Genomic DNA, 23,131 nt, shown 5'->3' with positions numbered 1-23,131 from the left:
ACATTTGTACTGTATATGTATGCATACCTACATCTATCAAAGCATACTCTACGTAAATGTAAGTGTACTTATATATTGTGGAGTGTTATGGACATGTTATCAATCTAGACATGTTTTTACCTATGGAAGACAAAGCGGCCCACACTGAAAGGCTTGTACATCATCAGCTTTTCATTGTTGGAAATTAACTGCATGGCTGTCCTGTTTCCTGCATCATTTCACTTCCTGGTTTGTCCCGCAGCCAGTGTTAATCATCAGAGAGGCAGTAGCATTCCCCAAAGTGGCACTGTGTCAAAGCCTTTGAATGCCAGCCTGCTTTATTTTTACAATCAACCTGCTTGTCATCTCGGTTTAATAAAAAGTCCTAAGATGGCCCTGTAGTATGATTCATAGCCTCGCTGGCGTGTTTCCATCTCCTCAGATCCTCAGATTAAGAGGTAGATTAAAAAAAGGGCTTGATTCCTGTAATAAAATACATATGAGCTGCTAGGATTTTAATAAGAGTCAGAATGGAATTTAAGTCAGCTTCTGTAAATAATCACCATTCCCGTGTCATTCATTTTCATTTCTTTGTCCTTTGAAGAATATATGTCCTTTACTCAAAGTGGCTGTTGCTTTGGACTTTGGAATTTGATGAAATGATGCATATAGGTGAAAGACTGCTGATTCAGAGGTCACTTTCGTGAATGCAAACTTTTCAGAAGACACTGGAATCAGGATTCTTGACACAGAAATGGCAGAAGTTTTCAAATGCAATGATCTGCACAGCAGTAAAAAACTATGAAACCACACTTTCATTGTCACAAGCACTTTCATTGTCTCCTTGCTCGCTTGTTAGTAATTATCATCAATATAATATAGCAAAGGTTTAATCAAGATGGAACAAAAAATCGAACAAAAAATCTAACAAAAAGGGCTTCCATTAGCAGAGGTACATTGTCTTTTTTTATTTTGTTTTGTTCATCGTTTTGCACAAGCTTTAACATGGGACAGACCTCCACACTGTACAGTTTAACGAAGAACAGACGATGTCCAAAATCTGCAGTCTTGGCTTTTTTTATATATGCACTTTCCAACTGCATTTCCAATATTAGCATAATAATTGGCCATACTGTAGATATAATTTATTGTAGCTGTATAAATGTGGTTACATATGTTTCTGTCAAAAAAAAACAACAAGCCTCAGCACAGGTTAATGAAATAAAAGAGACAACAGACTGAACAGTCATTTGTACCATGCTGTCCATTAATATAATATGTGTAATGAGCTCCAGGACTGCTGGCTAACACAGTTACCTCAGCAGGCCTCATCCATCTCCTATGCATGATTTAACAAACTGACAACGAACATTTGAAGCGCCATCTACACTCGGTGGTCAGTTTATGGGATATACCTGCCTGCTAATGCAAGCGGCTGGCAGTTCCAAACAGCCAATCACGTGACTGCAACTCAATTCATGCAGTACACAGACAGGGTTGGGAGGCACTCTAACTGTTCGACCAAGCATTCAAATGACTAAAATGCCCTACCTAAGCAATTTAGAAGGCAGTGTGATCATTTGTACCAAAGATGGTGGTCCCAGCATCTCAGAAACAGCTGCCCTCCAGGGATTTTAACGCACTGAAGTGTTTATAGAGTATAATCTGATCAACAAAATACATCCGTAGCACTTTATTGAGGGGTCAAATAAAATGTTGTATTATGCCATTACTTATTAACCACAAAGTAAGTCTTAATTATGTACTGATCTCATGTTAATTAATCATTAATGAATCATAACGCATGTTTTATCTCAAGCATGTACTATATCTGTTACTATATCTGTTAATTATGTAAACTTTTATGAACTCCTGAAGGAGCCACTGAAGGAAGTACTGTAGGAACAAATAATCGGTAACGTAAAATACCGATTTCACATTTGTTCATCGTTAATGAATCGTGATGCATCATTTATATCCCAAGCAGTTGCTATATTTTACTATATCTGTTATACTGTAAGTCTTAGTGAACCACTGAAGGAAGTACTAAGAAATTTTTTAAGGGACAAGTAATGAGTAACACAAGTGAAGTACTGATGTCTTGTTTGTTCATCATTAATGAATCAAGACGCATCTTTCATGCTAAGTAGTGACTATTGTATGATTTATACTTCAGTAGTAACTGAGTTATTACTAAACATTTGTATCCTCTCAAGTAAAGTGTTACCAAAACATCTAGCTAATGGCTAAACGCACCTTGTTAATGAGAGAGGTAGGAGGAAAATGGCCAGACTTGATAAAGGCAACAGGAAGGCCTGCAAAACTAGCAGCTCAGTACAAGAGTGACCTGTACAATTGATACCGAATAATCTATACAATGTGTATGTATGTATGTGTTTTTATTTATATACATTCATACATGCAACCACGGATTTTTTAAAATTTATTTTTATATATTTTTCTATATTTTAAAACAAATCTGCATTTTTAAATCCCAGTTTAACCATGGTTCTGCTGGCAGAAGGCTACGCTGACCTGGTTCAAAATTTGAAATACATCAATAGACAAGAAGAAGGTGAAGCGGGAGACATTGGGAAGAACCAGAAATCAGCCAGGTAGAGGGTGGAAGTGAATTTCTAATGCCAGAGATGGCCGTTCACTTATCCAACAGTTTCTCATGAATCATATGATGACATCAAGTAACTTTCAAAAGGAATGGGAAACATGAAGTGCGGGTGTGAAGTGCACTGCTGGGAGAGTTCGTATCAGGCTTCTAGAAGCAGGACTGAAGTCCCATAAAGCAAGGAAGAAGCCCTTCATTAACGAAGAACAGAGAATAACCAGGCTGCAGTTTGCAAAAATAAATAAATAAAGTATTATTTACTGACGCACACCCATAAATAGAGAAATGAGTGACGCAAAAAAATGTGCTTTGGTCTCTTAATTTTTTTCCGTGGCTGAATACGCTGTATAAAATGAAATTGAAGGCTAATAAGGTGAACTAGCAAAATAATAGGATTTCTGCTAAAGCATCTGTTTATCCAACCTAATAGAAAAGATCTGGAGCATTGATTAATTAATCTGCTGAAAATACTAAATAAAAAAAAGCAATGTCTAAACTCAAGCAAAAATATTGTAAGGGGATTTGACCTGAGCCCTCTAAATATATAATTTTGTTTGCAGTAAGTATGTCGTCACTAAGAATGAGTTTAATGATACAGATGCAACAGATGGTCAATAGATTTTTATATGCTGTTAATTTCCTGTGTGATTATGCAACATGAATATTGCTCCCAACAAAAAGCAACAATGAGACACTGGTTAGTGTTGGTGTTCAACTTTTTCTGCATTCCCGTTGTTACTTTATGTGCATTTTACATTACGCTGCACGTCATAATCAGATCTCGTCAAACCCGGCGATCGCTCTGGAGTTTTAAAAATAGATCACCGATGCGTCATAGACAGATCTCTTATCCCGCAACCCCCCTGGCATCTCGTGTGCTGATTTGGCCACAGTCTATTTATAAACAGAAATCAGATGGGAAAAACAAATGCAAATGGTATCGGGAATGATTTTCTGTTCTTGCAAATATGCACTGATCACCTGGGGACGTGTTTATCTACCCTAATCTGCATGAGAGGCGGGCCTTTCGTACAAGTGATCTCTCATCCTCTCCTTCCTTTAGAAGTGTTCATTGATGAAATACATAATCAAGCTATAAAGCAAATATAGGGCAGCTGTTTACATATAATAGCATATGGTAATAGTTGCCTTATGTGGTATTTATATATGGTAAATTCTATGTACTTTATATAAAATGAAAATGAAAGTTAACTGGGTAAACTGGATAAGGGAGAGGATTTCTGCTAAAAAATCTGTTTGTCCATCTTAAGTTTTTGCCACGTTCAAGTTCACAGTTTTATTTTAATAAGGCCTTTATTTGAATTTCTTTAAGTAAATAAGGAAAATCATAATTCCCAACATCTGTAAAAGAGTATTTTTGTGGATAAATAACGGTCATTAACTTAAATTAGTCCCCATTATCTACCAAAATGACATTGTAGTTCACATAAAAGAGTTTTTTTTTCAAATGCTGGTTATATCATCATGAAAAGTTATGCCTGGCTCCGATTTTTTTTTACACTTATATATTTATTGATTACCTAATTTATTAATTTTCATTTGCATATCAGATATCGCATGAGAGAACATTTTGCTAGCCATTATGTAAATAAACTATCGGTGGGTCATTTATAGTATATTTATGAACTGCGGGAAGTTGGTCACATTTTATCTGGTTTTATACTCCATAAGCACCTTTTTATGCATAGTTTTGCCATGTAAACATTGAGGTAGCTGTAGCCTCCTGCTCCAGTAATGTAAAGAATAATGAATATCGTGATACCAAGTCGATATACTAAATGGATACTATTTAGTCAGCCAAAAGAACAATGTATTCAACACCAAAATATTGTGACCATACTTCAGTAGTACAAAGGATCTGTTTGTACTGGAGCATTGACTAATTAATTAACTGAAAAGACTTCACAAAAAAGCAATATCTACACTCATGCAAAAATATCACAAGGGGATCTGACCTGAGCCCTTTAATATAATCCAGCTGAAAGAGAACATTCTACCTTATTAAACGCCTGATCGAAATATAAATTATCGCGCTGTTGTGTTGGTCCGTGTGTTTTGAAGTGTGTGTCCCTCTGCAAGACTGCACCAGTCCAGAACGAGTGGAGCTGCTGCGTGGGATGTTGGATGAAATGGGAGTGTGGGGGAAGAGGGGCACCATCTGGGATGGTTCACAGAGTGGAAAGTGGAAACACATCAAGGACAGAGGCAGGCAAGTGTAGAGGCATCATGAGCAACACAAGTCTGCCTTAGAACCCCAGATATCTATTCAGACATTAGGAGGGTAGGAGTCGACTCATAGTCAGGGTTTTTGCTCACTGTACAGCTGATATCAAAATAGGAAAACAGTATTTCGTAAAACCCTTTTGATAAACATTAAAAAATCATTACATTATTTGGATTTAGTAGACCATTCGAAACAGTTTCAATATCACATTACACAAAGACCGAGCAGACATGAGAAATTCATGATAGTGTGTTATTTTTATATGACCGGTATAATACCTGAATACTAATATTAATAATATTTTACTGCCTTGTATTAATGGCAAAAAAACAATTCATGATCTTCCTATCAGTGGGAAGCGTATTTTAAAGTTCGAAAATATTGCTGTTATTTGAATCAGTCTGGAGTCAAACAATCACATACACTCAGCGGCCAGTACTGTATATTGGGGTTATCTGGTTGCCTCTGCGAGCAGCCTGCCGCTCCGGACAGCGAATCATGTGGCTGCAGCTGAATACACAGAGCGCTCCGGCAAGCTCAAGAGGTTAAGTTACGGTTCGACCAAGCATTAGATTGGCTGAAATGCCTGATCTAAGCGATTTTGAAGGTGGTGTGATTTTCGCTGTCGTACGTGATGGCTCCAGCATCTCAGAGAGAGACCCACTCTCCCGGGATATTCAAGTACCAGTGTCTAGAGTTTACAGACAATGGGACGACAAACAAAAACGAAATGCAGTCAATGACATTTCTGGCTCCACAAGTGCCAAAATAGCAGTTCAGTACGAATGTGGTGTGTAGGAGAGCTGCTCTGAATGCACATCTCGTCTACCCTCGAAGCAGCTCTGGAGGCAAAAATGGGTCATACTAGCTAGATGTATCTAATAAAGTCGACACAGAGTGTATATTTAAATAACTGAACAGTTCACACTGATCTTCCTATATGTGTATATATACTTGTGTATATATACACAAGTTCTCAACATAAACAGGGCTGTGTACTTTCAATAGTTAAAGGCATATATTTTATTTTTTTTCAGTATAAAATAATAACACCTCATTACTTTATGTATACCTTAGTGGGGAGGCTCTTTATACCTCCCCCAACGTGCTTCCTGTAGGTGAGAGCAAGCTGGCCACAAAGGACAGCCACCCACAGCAGTGCCCAGGGAGCTGGGGGGGTTAAGGGCCTTGCTCAAGTACCTGCAAATGTGCTGAGGCCAGGGTTGAACCAGTAACTTTCTGCTTACAAGTATAGAGGCTTAGCCCACTGGGCCACTGCCCCTCTATCAAAAACGTCTAGATAATGTCAACCAACTGTTGAGATTATTTAGGTTATAGAAGGGGATTACTTGAAAGTCAACGTGATATCATTATTACATAAAGGCCTGGAGTAATTCTCTGTTTTTTTTTCTCTCTAAATAATAGTATGTTGGTGCAAACTCTAGCCTAATTATTTTAACGTCTTTTCAAAAAAATATAAATAAATAAATCTTCATTTTCATCATATACACACACTCACACACACCACATTTGAATTTCTGGGGATTCTCCATTAATTCCTATGGGAAAAACCCTAATTCCACCCCTAGCCAGTCCTACCCTTTTACAGATTTTCAGCATTTTTTTACAGATTTTTAAAAAAAATAAAATTCAGCTTCCCCTTTACCACAGTGTGTAAATAACTGTTTTTTTTATACACAGTATATCTACCCAAAATGCCTTTAACAAGAATAATGAAGTTCAGAAGTGGATAATGCTGTCATTCGTATTACTCAAGCTGGTTTCTGGTTTTCCTTGGAATGACATAGATGTCGGGATTAAATGGAGAACGCAGAGTTGGAGTTTGCTAAATGCGTTTGAGTGGCACGTGCACAACATGTAGCTTTCTGATTTAGCATGAGAGAAATGTCGGACTTAAATAAATGATCAGTATCTTTACTACAGCACATTGTATGAAAATCACGGTCAGTGCAGAAGTAGCTGCATGCATCCCTATTCATTCATGGGTCTTTTCTCCCATCGAGCACGTAAGTCAAAAAAGCGCTTAAAACATTTCATACTTTTGAGTTAGGCGCATGGGAGGATAGTCCCCTCAGTCAGTTAGCATGTGTATCTGTGTTATTGAGGAAAGTTTTTCATTTCATCAGTGATTGTCACGTGTGAATAATCTTCAATGACTCTTTCTATGGTCTTTAATAAATCAAAGGTTTTCTCAACTGAATGTAGTCTTCAGCTGGCAGAAAGAACCTGGGCGGCCATTTTGACGTCACTAAATCTGAGGTAATTTAAGGTAAGATTTAATGGAAGCAGACAAAAAAACATCTGGCATAAAATTCCGAGCCACGTTTTGAGTCTGTCTATAATCATTGCAGTTTTTATTCATGGATCTTACAGAAAAAAAGAGCATCCAGCAAGGTGTTTTGGGGCTGGTGCTGGGTCTTAAAGACGCTTAGCCCTGCCAAAAAGAGGCCTCTAACCTTCGCCATATAAAATCTGCACGGTTGCAGGAAGAGGAAGCCATTTGAATTAGCTGGCGAACGTTTATAAAATTGTAACTTTTGCTGATCTTGCATGATATCTGAGAGTGAGAATGGCAAGACAAACTGCGGTATTGAAGTCCTCGGACTCTGTGTTTGTGCTGATCACTGGGCCAAGCAGTCTGAGAAATGCACCTAATGACTGGCCCTCAGTGAAAGAAAAAACTGAAATACTTACCTGACTAACCAGCCATGGGGACGAATTAATCAGTAAGAGAAGAACGTGGCCTTGCTTTTTGTGCATATTCTATAATAAATATACGGTTTTTTTTTGCAATTACTGGTATTTGTAATTAAAGGAAATACATGCAATGTGAGATGTTTATAAGCGTAGTCAGCAAAAATTGTGTGGGGGACCAGATGTCTTAATAATGTACAATGTTTATAAATGTTAAAATTTGTAATTGTAATTGTAAAAATTTTAAGCTTATATAGCAAGATCTTCACCTTTTGTTTACAATAAATTCATTATTACAAAGACAGGACACTATTAATTTAATTTGTTTTCCGATATTTATTACCTTACATACTGAGGAAAATCAGTCTGTAGTTTAAAAGGACAACAATGGCATAAAATATAATGAAATCCCATTATGTTATCCAATAAGTGTCCAGGGCAGAAGGCACAGAGCACCGGGCAGTGTATGCTATGGGTGGTATGCCATTCCACTTAATCATTTAGTTCTTTTGTGGTTATGGCATAGTTCTCGATTTTGATATGGGCAAAGATATAGAGATACAGGTGTTCTTGCATTGTAAGGAATGAATAAAATTTTGCATAGCTCACTCTTACTAAGAAGTATAATGAATTGTAGAAATAGTTCAAGGCGGCTCCTGGAGGTCAAATCTTTGTCCGGGCCCCGATGGAGGGGTGCAATAAAATTTGACGGGGGGAGTTCACGGATAATAAAATTTGCCGGGTGGATTGCTGAGGATCGATCGTGTGGTCCGGATTAAATTGTGTTTCGGTTCGGTCCACCAGTTGAGTACCCCTGATATAGTCGCTTGGTTTACCCTTACGTGAGTAAAACTACACAGAACAGTTTAGGGTGGATGGTATATTATCAAAGAGGATAGTTTTTGTCATTTTTTCCCGTGGGTTATTTTCAAGCTAATGGGGTTCCTCTGCTAACCATTTTTGTTGCTGAGCAAGAAAAAACAAACCTGACGTATTGCTTTATTGACCAGTTACGTCAATTAAGGGAAACTTCATGAATAGCAGATGGATCACGGAGAATGGTCACGACCGAAGGGGCTGTAAAAACACACACGAGCTGATCATTTCAATTAGTGGATCACGAGAACAGAGACTCATTGTAATTCTGCGTTCAAAACATTTACAGGACTAGGAAGGCTCATGAAGTTTTAAAGAGACCTGTGCTTCTTTGGAAATTGTGTGTTTGCAGGACTTGCATTTTAGTTTAGTAATAAGGATAATAATCTTAATGAATAATGTTAATGGTTCCCATGCATTTTTGAAATGAGGTGCCTGAGCAACCGCATCGCTGCCAAACATGAGGACCGCAATGCTTTTCACTGATGTCTATACATGTATGAATGATCGAAGAAAAAATATTTCAAAATAATTTTGTTGTTTGATCATGGATGTAAATTGTAATTATGGGGGGGTGGATGTAACCGGCCAATACAGCCCCCCAGATAATTATACTGTCATGATGAATTGGTGGGGCCCTCAACCCCCCCCCCCAACCCCAAAAGGTATACCTTTGCATTTGATGCGTTAGTCATTTGTTTACAATGTAAAGGTTTTGTCTGCAACATTTCTTCTTAGTTTCACATTGAAAACACACCTAATTTGATTTTTCTTTTTGATCCATTTCTTGCTCCTGCGCCTTGTTGTGCGACCACTGGAGTTCGCTGACACTGTATATGGAAACATGGCTCCACAATTAGCAGCGTGCTTATTCTGCGCGCAATTATCTTGATGATAGACAGGAGAAGCACGGCTGGTAGAGTATGGCAAAGCAGAGACAGACCTCCAGCCTCTCTTCATGCCATTTCGCGGATAAGAAATCTCTCCCCCAATGATTCTGCTCAGTCTGTGGCCAACATATTAATAATAATTCTCAGACAACCCAGACGCCGAAGCCCAAGCAGACGGAGATGCCACGGGAAGAACAGACCCTTTGCTCGGCCACACCTACACCTTCTCTGAGCGTGTCTGACATTATCCAGTAGTTTCCTTTCTCCCCCTTTACACCTACATTCACTCCTTCCAGGCAGCAAGTCTCTGCGTAGGAGTACAGCAGCACCATGTGTCACACTCGCATACACAGTGAAGTTGTTTTTGAGCAAGAAGAAGAAAATCGCCAGTGAGTGTGATTCAGAGCACTGGTTGCTGTTCAAGACAAAATAATTATGTGTGGGACCCATTATTGCACAGCTTGAAGGAAATAAATGCTTTCTATAACTTACAAATGACCGGCTGAATTTACCACCACAATCCTTATATGATTCCACCCTCACAGAGTACCACAGTTGTTATTCGCCATGCCGTCAGCTTCCTCCGTAACCAAGGTAACCTGTAAAAGGTCAAATTCCCATTAAAGCATATGGTAAAAGGTCAGTATGATATGGTCATTTTGAGGCAAGCGCTAAGTTAGAAGTTGGAAACAATGCTGTGCTTTTTGGTAGAAGCTCTAAAGACGGAAAGTGTTTTTTATTAGCAGGCTTAGAAATTAAAAGCTTAAGTGATGGATTTTTACTATTAGCAACGGCTAAAGGAGACATGACTGCCCATAGAATCGGGGCATTTTATGCAGAAGACAGTCAAATCTGTAGCAGGAAATGTAGGTAAATTGCTAAACCTGAGCATGGTGAAGGAGCTGAACCGAGGGAAGTAGTTTTACATGAAGAGGGCATTGAAAATGCAATCAAGATGGCGTAGGGGGTGAAATTACCCCAAGGGGAGTCCGTCAGAAAATGATCCAGCATCAACAGTACAGTGAGAAAAGGAAAATGGCAGATTGCTGTGGAGGTATTGTGTTCCCTCTTTGAAATTTAAACTTCTTTCAGTAGACACAGTGCATTCCCCTTCCTTTTATTTCTGGCAGATGTTTACTGCTGAGTGTGTCCAGCACGTTGTTAAGAATTCCAACATACTGTATTTGCCTTGAAAAAGAAGATTAATCGCGTTTACGCTGCGGAACATTTATACAAGGTCACTTATACATTCCCATTTTAGGACAACCTGAAACTCTCTTGCACCAGCAGCTAGATGATAAAGAAGACAAAATATGGCAAAATTACTGGCGCCAATGCAACAAAAGGACGGGAACAAATCAAGCCTGAATTCCAACTCACGCTATAAACAGGTAACTCAAACCTAGCCGTGTTCATGTTCAGGTCAGACCTCAGATGTTTCTCAGTAACAAATTTCTCAGCACAGCAATAAATGCGCAGCCCTATGCAATTGAACAAATGATCCCTTTTGAGAGTGCCAAGGGAGTGTTGCAGAATGTTCCCAAAAAGACCAACAAATCGTTTGACCATTTCTATAAGAAAATGTCAGATGTTGTGATCTTGGAGCCAGCAGCCATGTTGTGCTGGAACTGGTCATACCCTCCCACTGCAGGCTGTACTGTTGCAAACGGTTCATGGGTATTTGCCTTGATGCTGCAATGAAGGGGATTTGCTGCCTGGGAAAAAGTTAGATAGATTACAAATAAACTATGGGGATGTTCACTGAGCTGAAAACGAAAGAGATGGGGCCTGATAAACCAGCTACATTTCTAGGGATTCATCTTCCTCCAAATGAGACAATTGTTTAGCTCCGTTTCGAGAAACATTTTTTTGGAATTTCCTGCACATCCACTGGCCAATTATAGAAGAAGGAAATGAAAGATTTCTTATGCCGATCTTCTGTCATAGCATGGAAGTCAATGGTGCTTCCCTTCAACTTAAGATCGAGATACTTTCCTTTTAAATTGCCACTTTGTTAGGATTTTTACCAGATTTTTCAGTGTAATTCAATAAAACATGCTATCATCATAAAACCAACCCCGGTTACCAAATTGAGCATGGTCAATACCTGTTGCTTTGTGACAAAGGACGGTTACAAGCTTTGTAACAAAGGATGGTTACAGTTTTTTTTTTCAAATAGCGAGGAATAACAAATGAGGAATAAGGATTTTTTAAGGACACCCAAGCTTATTTTTTCAAGACATTAATTATTTCAGTTCTAAATCAGATTCAAATGAAAATGTATATCCATTGTTTTATTTTAAGTAAGTAAGAGAAAAAAAAATTAATTCATTGTCATTATACTGTAATCCCATACAAAATGACGTCAGAATGCTTCTTTTCAGTTTTTGTGGAAGCTCCCTTATCCATTCACTTTGATGGAATGATTAAATTAATCCTGTTATTGAAATCACATTAGTCCTAATTCAGGAAGTTAAGAAACTACAATTTTCAGTCATATGAAACTAATTTTGCTTATGGAAAGATTGAAGAGCATTTGAAACAAAGTTTTAGAAGAAGGAGAATGTGTCTAAGAACATGAGTAATCAATGCTATGTGATTAATCAAAGCCGTTTTTAATCAGTGCGAAATTTTTAAGCTAAATGGATAATCTCTAGGAAACAATCATTTATAAGGTTTGTATAAAATTTCAACCATAATTTTTACTATTATGGATGTCTTCGATCTAAGGTATTTGAGGAATTATATTGCAACAACTAACACATTTAGTTATTTAATGATCATGTTTGATGTCATTCTAAGCCTGCAGCTTAATTCTCTTGATCTGTTTTTTTTTATTACAGAGCGTTATCACACACAGAAACCAATTTTGAGATACAGTACGGAATCACAATTACTCAATCATTATTGTTAAACGAATTAGGCAAATATCATACAAGATACCATTTTCAGCAAATATAATTATCGACATATCAGTGTGTTGGTTACTTCTACCTTTCCTGCGTTTTCTGTGATATGTGTGGAGATGTGTGGTGAGTATTGTTATGATCTGTTTTTACGCCCTTGGCAACCTGAGAAATGCCACAACCCATAAAACACTGCGAACCAGTTCAACTGTCATGAAAATACCTACGTTTTCCTGTCCTCACCCTATTTTCTAGGATTTATTTTCTGCCCCTGACGACACTGCAATTTACTTAGCGTATTTATTTAGTATTTGCTAATGACCCTGCTCCTAGCTATCCCCGTCTCCCCAAATAAGGATACTTTACCCAAATTAGGGTTTACCCAGCCCTGTGTACATGTTTCACCACTACATACTTCATTATCAGTAGCCAAAACACAGTGTGCCGTTTGACTGATGCCATTTGCCCCCTTTTAACCTTCCTGTAGACGAGTTCACCTCCCTCATCACCTCATGTTACGGCAAGGCCAGCGGGATAAGCTGTGCTGCGGGCTGTAGCCCATGTGAGAGGCGGATTACATATTTATTTGGGGAATTCGGTTCTGAGCTGCCATCTGTCATTTATATCAAGGCAGCGAGCATTTGCAAGAGCAGAATATCGCGGCGTGAAACGCGACGGCCGAACTTCTTTAAAAAAGAGACAGGAACACGCCATAGGCAAGATCAAAAGGGGTTATAATGGAGTTAGATACTAGCTACATCGGGGCCTGGTAGCCCAACCTGCCCAGTGATCATTCATTTTGGTGTGATTACTTGTGATATAGTAGTATATTTCAGTTAGGTTTTTATATCATAGCTTCACATTTTTAGTGCTGGCATTAAAGCCAGGCCTGTGTAGCTTGTTGCTTCTTCGGTGAGTGTCATCACAGGTAATCACGCTATTAAGCTTTCCTGTGGCACTCGCAGGAGCCAGCTGGCATGCAAAGGCAACATGCTGCCTGGAGAAAAAAAAAATGTAATGGGCCTTAATTGCATTGCAAGGCAGCATTTGCAGCAAGGACAAACATGCAACGCTATCAGCTAAAGGGGTGCCGGTAGCACATGCATTCACGTTACCTGCTTTGCTGCAGTGGTTCTTAATTCTCTGTAAAACATCACCTTACACATGCTAGCGATTGTTATCCATATGAAAGCATTGTGAAACCATAATGAAAATCATAAACAAGTACCTTATACAGCAAGTTGCTGACAAAATTAAAAGAGGCTATGAAATTAATTAACAACAGGCTATACTGGATAGTTCTGTTAATCCTTACAATAATTCTGACCTGCATTGTAATAATGATGTCAAAATAACCGTAAAATAGATTCAAATTTGTCTCCTTGGTATAGCAAAGCTTTAAATACAAAGAGTAATAGGAGGAAAAGGTCTTTAATACATTAGTATTGAAGTGCATATAAAAAATAGGTAAGCGATTATTGTGCAAGAATTTTCCATTAAAATCCGTCGAGGAGCTAATTAATAGAATCAGTTCATACCAATGTTTCTCATTTCTGAGATAACAGCCATATGCTACCCAAAAGTAGCGGATAGCAAGCACCTTAAAATGGACATTAAAAAGCTTTCTTGAATTTTTTTATATTTGTAATACATTTGAAATAAACCATATCCACATTTTACGACAGACAATGGAGTCGCCACACAGCGCTGATATTGTTCCTTACGTACATCGTGTATGAGGGACGTTTCATAGTGTGGTACACGAGCGGCAAGAAGGCTTGAATATGTATGAATTTCAACACAGTCCCAAGAAAGTCAGAGAATTTCTTGCAAATGTTAAACGTATTTCTCTGCGCAGGCTAACAAAATGCCCGATAGCTCAGATAGCGTCAGCTAACGGTAAAACCTGCTGCCTTTAGCCTCCTTTTGAATCCATTTTAAAGGCATGATCCATTTTAACTTGCAGCTCTGTGTTTTTTTGGTCTCCATAGGGATATTCTTCATCAGTTTATGTCACTCTCAGGCAAGGGAATCTTTGGAGACCGGCAGCCATCTCTCCACATTTCAGTTTCAGGCCCTCGGAAAAATGGCTGCGGGTGGCCATGTTATCACTTCTAAGCTTTGTCTTGTCATTTAAAATAGGTGGTGCTGGATAAGACCTATTATTTGCCTAACTCTCCCACATTATAATAAAAAAGCACTGGATCCCTTTGACGTCCATGCGGTGTCTTAAAATAAATCGGAAAGCCATGATTCAGAAATTGGATTAAAGAGGGAACATCCAATGAGATATCCATAGTCCCTTTTCGGTGACCAACATGACGCCAGCGATCTTATCCGCTGCTCTTATTCCCAGGAGACAAATAAAACAATTCTGAGGGTGACGCGTATTGTGTGCTGATAAGTAATCTTCACTTAGGAACAATGTGTAAAATAACTTGCTGCATTATCAGACGGTGCTCATGTACAAACAGCTTAAGACAAAGTTAAATGGAAACAAATATTTTGGTACATCGAAAAGCCAGTAAATGAGCTTCAATATTTTGATATATCAAGAATTTTCACTTTCTGTTAATGTCATGATCATAGGAATCTATGGATGCATTCATAACACATTATAGTGCATTCATATAGAATTATGACCATGGCTATAAATATTTATGAAATGGCATAACACATTATAGCCATGTTTATTATGCATTATCAATGCTTTATGAAGCTCTCATCTATAATGCACTAGAGATACCTTCTTAATGCAATACAAAGCATCCTTACAAGGCATACAAGGCATTCTTAAACCTGCCATTACAATGCATTATGAAGACATCTATAGTGCATTACAGATAAGAGCTTCATTGAAGTTTATGACGTATTATAATCAAGACTATAACGTCTTATGCCTGGCAATAGAAGATGTGGAAATGCTTTATTAATTCTTATACCAACTATTATGAATGCATTATGAAGGTATCAATAATGCATTATAGATGACAGCTTCAAATGAAGGGTTACTGAATTTTCTTTTGAAAGAGCTCAGGGTTCTATCCATCCATCCATCCTTCCATTTTCCAAACTGCTTATACTATTGGGTCGCGGGGGGTCCGGAGCCTATCCCGGAAGCAATGGGCACGAGGCAGGGAACAACCCAGGATGGGGGGCCAGCCCATCGCAGGGCACACTCACACCATTCACTCACACATGCACACCTATGGACAATTTAGCGACTCCAATTAGCCTCAGCATGTTTTTGGACTGCGGGGGGAAACCGGAGTACCCAGAGGAAACCCCACGACGACATGGGGAGAACATGCAAACTCCACACACATGTGACCCAGGCGGAGACTCGAACTCGGGTCCCAGAGGTGTGAGGCAACAGTGCTAACCACTGCACCACCATGCCACCCCAAGGTGGAACACCATGTGCTGTAATTCCTGAACCGGACAAGCTGCAAGTGCAGGTTTTAGTTGTGAATTTCAGATTAGCCTACATAGTTCATCACAAGCAGCAAGCAACGCTACAAATCTACAGATCTACTGAAAATGCAGGTTTTTACGTGGCAGTTTGTCTTATTAACCAAACATTTGAAGAAACTGAGTATACGGAAAGGTTATGATGAAATAAAAATTGCTTGTAGCAAGTGCTGAAATGAGTGATGAAAGCTGGACAGCTTCTCCTGTGTTTGAAATACTGGTCAAAGATTACTTGAAGCAGTCTCTCCGTGAAATAACCAATCAAATGTTCTCAACCTACTACTGATTAACTAAGGAACTGGGAGACTTATAGAACCGGTCTATCATGACTAATGCTAAGTTTGGCCTGGATATATACAGTCACACTGGAAAATTACCATAGCTGAACTAAAACAAAAATAAAATGTATTAATGAAACAGTGTGAAAATATAGATATACTGGCTACATTTGAACATTTGTACTGTGTTTGTCCTGTCCAGTGAACATCCTGTTTAGGGAGTGTTGTTCCGGATGTCAACAAGCAGGATGGATTGTATGTTTGTGAGATGGATATTAAGAGCTACTTTAGTGAACCAATAAAAATATCAATAATTATGAAATTAATAGTAATATTATTATTATTAATAATAGTAGTAATAATAGTATAATGTGTAAATAATATGACTGTATTAAAATTTAGATGACTTGGTGTCTGAAAGGTATGTTTGCTATGTGTACCTTGTGATAGACTGATATCTGATTTAAGGGTGTTTGTTTTGTTTTATTATTGAAATGTGGTGTACGTCTCTTGGTGCCACAACACTATGTGAAATTACGTAAAGTGCTAGTCTCAATCCTAATCTTATGTCATTCCCGGAAGTACCGATGATACCCCTTAAGCCTTTTCCTCCATTGCAGTTTCTGGGGAATCCCCTGGATTTTTCCAGTAAAAAGACAACAAACATCCAGTCAGGAGAATTTGGTAGGTTTAAAAATAATGTAGACCAAAGCAGAAAGTGAGCACAGAGATAATTTTAGGTGTATCAGAAATGTCAGGCATGTAAATATGTCAAATATATCTAGATTACTGAGCGCACTTTAGCCAAGCACTGTTGATTTACACGTACTGGAAGACAACACGTTATTTATTATTAATGAAATTCAAGCGCTGTAATAGTCTGGCGTTGCTCCAAGACGTCTGGAGTATGTTGGCTTTTGTGAAACAGATACAGCCTGGAAGGCCCTGGTGAGCGCAGGTCTCCGTGGAAGAGACAAGCTGCTCTGTTGTCTCTGAATAAAAGCAAAGCCGTTCAGATTCAGTCACGGTGGCCGCCGCAAAGTCACCGATAAAGAAGATCCACGAACTACGGGAACAGTATATTCCAAAGGGCGGAGACCCATGTCATATCCAAGAGGCTCTGAATATAAATCAGAATAAGACGGAACATGCTACGGACGGCCATAAACACACTGTGTATGCGACGTGCTATGAATGACAAGCAGGTGGCATTACTGAGCGAAAAGCAGGTGCATAATAAAAAATTACTCACTAATACTTGTATTTATTGTTTTTCAAATGATACGCTATCATAATGTTATCTTTAAATTTAATGTCGGTTTCAGATGTGATACGAAATGAACAAAGGGTGCATTTTAGATTACATGATTATATTTAGTTATATTAGTTTTATTTCAGTTATGGTTTTTGAAAGGTACTACTTAAAAATGAGCAATAAACTTTTATGGGGGGGCGGGGGTATTCCCCAAAACATAATGTTTGCGCGTGTGTGTATTTTACTACGTTTACGCCAGGGACAATTAATATTCAGCCACTTTTAGGTTAGGCGCCAGTGCCTTGTTCCTTTTTTTATAGCTCCGTCTATATATCCTGTTTCTGTTAGATAAAAAGGGTAAGAGAGGAACAGCATCTGGCATCTGGAGCACCGGCATGGATCGCGTTAATAGAGCATTCAAATGGCTCCACCTTTTATGTTAATTTCAATGTGGTCTTGAGGCTAGTGGCCGTAATCTTATAGTGAATGGGGGAAGCGGACGGCTTGCGGCTCGGCTTGTATACAGACCGATGGTATCTGTGCGGTGTGGAGGATCAGGGAAGCATGGATGTGCGATAATGTCTCCGGCACGGAATACGGCTCCGGTGCGGGTTTTTCATTAAAAAGAGCAGTGAAAAGGAACTCATCTCCAATCGAGTAATGGGAGGCCAGATAACCAAAAACACCTTGTACGGTGAGAAAAGCGATAAGGGGTCTTGGGGGGCGGGGGGACTTATGCCCATTGCTTCTGCCATATGACGTGATTAGTCACTATAAAATACAGCAGTAGAATTTCATTGATAAGCAGACAATTCCGTATAGAGAGTAACTATGCCTATGTATGTTAAATCGGTAACTACTATATATATATTTGTATATTGCACAATGCAATATGTAGTCAGATATGTCGGAAGTATCTATGATTAGAAAATGTATGATATATAATATGCAGTTTTACATATATAAATATAGAATTTCTATGTGGTTCACTTCTACACTAGCCCAACTACCATCATGTGTACGGTGCGCTTCGTTTATTGCCGTGTATTTTGCTGCCTTATGCAAAAACGCGATGAAACCGGAAAATCTCCTATGCTACTGTTTACAGTGTTTATTGTTAACTATGGCAACTGAACCAGACTTGCATGTGACTTATGCCAAATAAGAAATAGATCTAATTTAAAGGTGATCTCTGACAGACGAATTGTCGTTGTTTGCTATTGTATATTTCAGTTAGTTTTTCCGTATGCACATTTAATTGGTGATATACCATATAATACGATTTACTACCAATTGTCTTAACTCGATCCCCTTTTGCCTGACATTGGTGTCAATAAAAAACAGAGAAGTATACTGTTACCGCTCGTTACGTCAACCTCTGTCCAGGAGATTCTTAAAATCTACAAAGTGGGAAGAGCAGGTGTGCGACCGAGATGTACATTTTATGGTGTACGACTGAATGTTTGATTATGATACGAAACTTCGACTGATATAAGTTGTCTTCCATATGTACATAGAAGAGGAATGAATGTTCTATGTCTGAGTAACTTTAAGGCTCTTTTGTTTAATGCCTAATGGCCTATCCAATTAAGAAATGGGCATCGATGGAAAGAAAAGGTTGGTACTTTGACACGATTAAACATTTCCTATGTACTTTATAACGGTAAAAAACCGCATGTGGTATGATTCATTGAGAAGCAAATAACACTTAGTTGTGTAAGTCATCACTGCTGCCAAACGTCATTTCGAAGAGTGACATGAAAGAGAATTAGGCGTCATTGGCTGCTAGATCCATACTGGAATAAACCATCTTTTCCGTTGTCAAATTTGTCAGCGCAGATGAAATTGTATTGATCTTCTGGTTATATTTTTATTGACTCGTAATCACATAAATCACATCTGAGTCTCAGCAGTGCCATGATATTTTTATTTGCACAAGGCCAAGACCATTTCTGTGAAACTCCTAGAAGGCCCAGGACCTGGACTGTCCAGGCTAATATACATAGATGCTAGTTGAAACTGCCTGTGCTTTCTACAGTAAAGACTCCACATATTTCATTACCTTATATAAATTTTTTATCAGCCGTGCTACCCCACTGCTGTTGGGTGTAACAATGGTAAAGTATGAAATGTCCCCTCTGCCTGTGGGGTGCTTGCTTTCCCTTATTAGCCTTGTGTCGGTAATTCATTGGGTATCTGTTGGATGGGAAGTGTATGGAATGTTTTTAATGGCGGTATCTGTGGAGAGATCAGGTGAAGCAGCGAAGACTTTGTTTTTCGGTTCGTTTTAGATGGTATCGCTTGCATGACGCTGCCCCCCCATTCCCAGCTGACATACTATCTACTGCTGTCTCATAAAAAATGTTTTTGTTCCTTTACTGGCTCTTGCAAGCCACAGTTTATAATCCTCTTATACCTGTCCATTGTCTGGCATGTGTGTTTCAGGAGACCTACAGTACCAATAATACCAACACTTAATTACAGACTGCACTTATACTGTGCTATCTCATTCCAGTTCATTTGTTTCTCTTGTATCACATATAATTATGCTTACATTGTATTTATACAGTAGACTCTTGATGGAAGAACAGGAAGACATGCAGATGTATAAAAGAACAAAGCATGCAGGATGCAGCCGTATGTACAATTTAGCACGAAACAAACAAATTAATAAAAGAAGGTCACTCTATATACCCTGAACCTGGGTGTCATTTATGCCTTCTGGTGCATGACATAGTGGTGGAAATGCAGAGCAAATGCAGGTATCTTGTTCAGATGCATGATGGCAGTGAGGCTGCAGTTTTCTGCGTGGTCACATGTTCAGTTTCCATGGCTACCACACTGCATGTTAGCAGGAGCCAGTTTAGAGAAAGTTTGTAGAAATAAGGAATCGCCATTATCAAAACGTGAGCATAAAATTTACCGTATCTTCAATCTCAATGAGCAATTATTTCATATATATATTCCTAAGTATGTCTTTTAGATTATAGTTTACATGTGTAAGTGTATTGTTTACATTTGTACTCTTCCAGGGTTGCCTTAGGTCCTGCCTTGTCAATAGTACATGCTTAATTGAAAAAATATACCTTAATGCAGTTTCTTACAAATATGTGTGTCATCTGTAATTAAGGTCTTTCAGGATGTCATTCTGGAGATGATGCATTATTGCTCTTGGTGTGTCCTCTGTCAGAGCCCCATCAAAAGTCCCTTCCACAAATGAGTAGAAAAAGAAATGAAGTAACTTTAGTCCCTTTCAACCTGAGTCCATTACTGGATAGATACTAATGTGACGCCAGTGGAGTTAGTGAGAGGTCCTGTTGTGTTCGGTTTGCTTTCGCGACAGGGTCCAACTCCAACAGTAATGAAATATTGTCCACAGACACAATAGGATTGTAAACAAAAGACATGCCTTTATTTAGCAACACTAACATTTTCCTGGTGATTTTTTTTTCTTGCAGCGAGGTCTGGTGTTATTACTCACGAGCTTCACAGAAAGTGTTAAGCAGAAGAAAGCTTGCTTGTTGTCAGAAATCAGAGGGAATTCCAGATCGACGGTCAGCTAAAATTGATAACAGATCTTTTTTTTTTTTCTTGGAAGGAAAGAATTTAAGATTCCTATAATTTTTATTTAATAAATAAGTAATGTTGTGAAGAATGAGGAGTACATGTGTGGAGCGAGAGTGACATGGTACTGGAGTGGGCAGTGCTGTTCTTTCTCAGCGTCATGGCGGTTTGAGTTCTGCCGCCTCTCTGTGTGGGTGCAGTTTGCATGTTCTCTCTATGTTAAGCGAGTTTCCTCCCGCACCCCATTTATATTGGCCATTTAATATCTCTATTTCCCAATCTGGTCCACAGGGGCCCACAGACAGTCCACGTTTTTGCTCCAGAAGCTGGGAGGAAGCAAAAATGTGGATGGTCAGGCAGGGAGTTGGGAGGGAGCAAAAACGTGGACTGTCTGTGGGTCCGCGGCACAAGGAATAGGTTTGGAAACAATACGCAAATTTGTCCATAGAATATAATGTAGTTTAGCCTGCGATGCCCAGCCCTATGTTGCCTGGGACAGGCTGCAGGTGACCCTGACTGGGGTAATATGTTCTGAATGGCTCTGAATTTCCTAGCAAAGTTGTTATGACCTAGCGAATAAACCTTGCCGGTTTATTCAATTGCATTGAATCATATCTATAGTATGCTAGCTAAAGTTTTCGTAGCTTAAACATTATATAAGTAAATTGATTGAAGCTACGGTAGTAAGTTGAAGAGATTTTTTTAAAAGCTGTCCCTAGACAGCTCACAGAACCAGTTTTATAAATAATATTGAAAGACCCACAAACATTAATAACTCATTTTAAGCTGCTCGTGTCATTGCACCTCTGCCTCTTTTGCCTGCAATTTTTTTGTTTACGACATCCAGATGGGAATCAGCAGTCTGCCCCGAAGGCCAGGTGTGACCCCTTCAGGGAGACTGCTACCCAACATACAAGTACACGCCAAGCGGCTCTCACACGCTGTGAAAACTTATACTAAAACGCGTACATATACCTAATCGAGAAAACCATATATATGCCAAAAACCTGACCAGCAGTGCGCATCTCAAGTCAACAAGTCCGCTATCAGTTTGGACGGCCACGTAGCTAAATCGGTATGCTGAACTTGGAAGTAATTGTTTAAATGTAATCATGAATAAATAACGGCTAACAGGTCGGACATGATTTAGGCATCTTAATATGATTGTTTTATTCACAGTGTAGACTTTATGTTGAGTGATGTTAGCACGGCCTACTGCCAGAGGGTGCTTTGTTCCTCTGCCTTGTTTGAAAGTTTCGACAAATGCCTCCAAAAGGACTTCATTTTCTCATGCTCTTTCTAAGCTCCTCTCTACTTGATATGTGGCCACGGATTTGATTTGGAAATATGTCTGCGTTTGATAAAAGACCCGAGAAAAGCATCCTGGATACGAATGTAATTTGCTGCCTATTTGGCTGCCCTGGGGGGGGGGACTCTTAGAGTAAATATATTTTATCTGCTTGGAACAAAGTGCATGTTATGTGAGATTGTGGTGCATGCGTGACCGTAGCTTGTGTGAGATCAGGGTGTACCTGTGACTGATGTGTATGCATACAATTTGCGAAAGCAGCACAGACTGCAACTCGCCACTGCACTGCGCATGAAAAAATAACTCAAAGTGGTAATTGAATGATCTTTTCTAAGTTTGTGGTTGTTTTATGGTTTATATACATGTTAGGATATTAGGTTATTAAAATGATGTTTAACAGATATTGTATACAATAAAATTTTTGGCTAAAATTCATTTAAAGTAAAATAAGATTTAAAGTAAAATATTCCTTGTAATATGGATTGTAGCAATTAATTTAATTATGTCGCTTATTATCTTAAAGTAGTTGTATGATTAATTTCCTTACCCTTGACTGACCTTTAATTCATTAACATAAGACTATGCTGTTAAACCTGCAGGCAAGTCAAAATAATGCTGAAAATGATCCATCAAACCCCAAGAACTCCAGAGCAAAAATACCCCATTCGATGTAAAATCATTCATGCGCCACGAAACTTAAAGTCCGAACACTTCCAACTGTTGAATGCCCTGTTTTGATCTTTTGCGTACAAATATTAGAAACAAATATTAGAAAACTAAAAATTCAGGTGACCCCATGATCATTTTTGTTTCTAATTTCTACTAATTCTGAAACAGAAATGTACACGTGTTTCTTCATAACCAACCTGGTAGTACTGTTTGCGTTTGTGGGTCGGGCAGTAATCAACGAGCAAAAGTTAAGTGGGGAAATCGGTGCAGGGGATTTTCTCAAGTCATTTCACAGTTGCAGTTCCTTCTAAGAGAAAATAATGTGAGTTCGGTCTGCCATCGCTACCTTCT

General features: G+C 38.8%; 1 protein-coding gene across 4 annotated transcripts in view; it reads left to right on the top strand.

Moving 5' to 3' along the window:
- The window catches only part of neurl1aa (neuralized E3 ubiquitin protein ligase 1Aa), a 57,315-nt gene that overhangs the window by 7,023 nt on the left and 27,161 nt on the right, over window positions 1–23,131 (top strand). For 2 of the 4 annotated variants that reach the window (XM_048987205.1, XM_048987207.1), the window contains exon 1: window positions 17,595–17,932. The exons of the other annotated variants lie outside the window; for them this stretch is intronic. In XM_048987205.1, the coding sequence (XP_048843162.1) occupies window positions 17,899–17,932 (34 nt within the window). In that variant the 5' untranslated portion in view covers window positions 17,595–17,898. Of the gene's footprint in view, window positions 1–17,594; window positions 17,933–23,131 lie in introns of those variants that run through there. 4 annotated transcript variants of the gene reach the window in all.

The sequence above is a fragment of the Brienomyrus brachyistius genome, chromosome 20 (genome assembly GCF_023856365.1).
Source record: "Brienomyrus brachyistius isolate T26 chromosome 20, BBRACH_0.4, whole genome shotgun sequence".
NCBI lineage: Eukaryota > Metazoa > Chordata > Actinopteri > Osteoglossiformes > Mormyridae > Brienomyrus > Brienomyrus brachyistius.
Note: the sequence above shows the minus strand (reverse complement) of the source record. Positions and strands in the feature narration are given on the sequence as shown.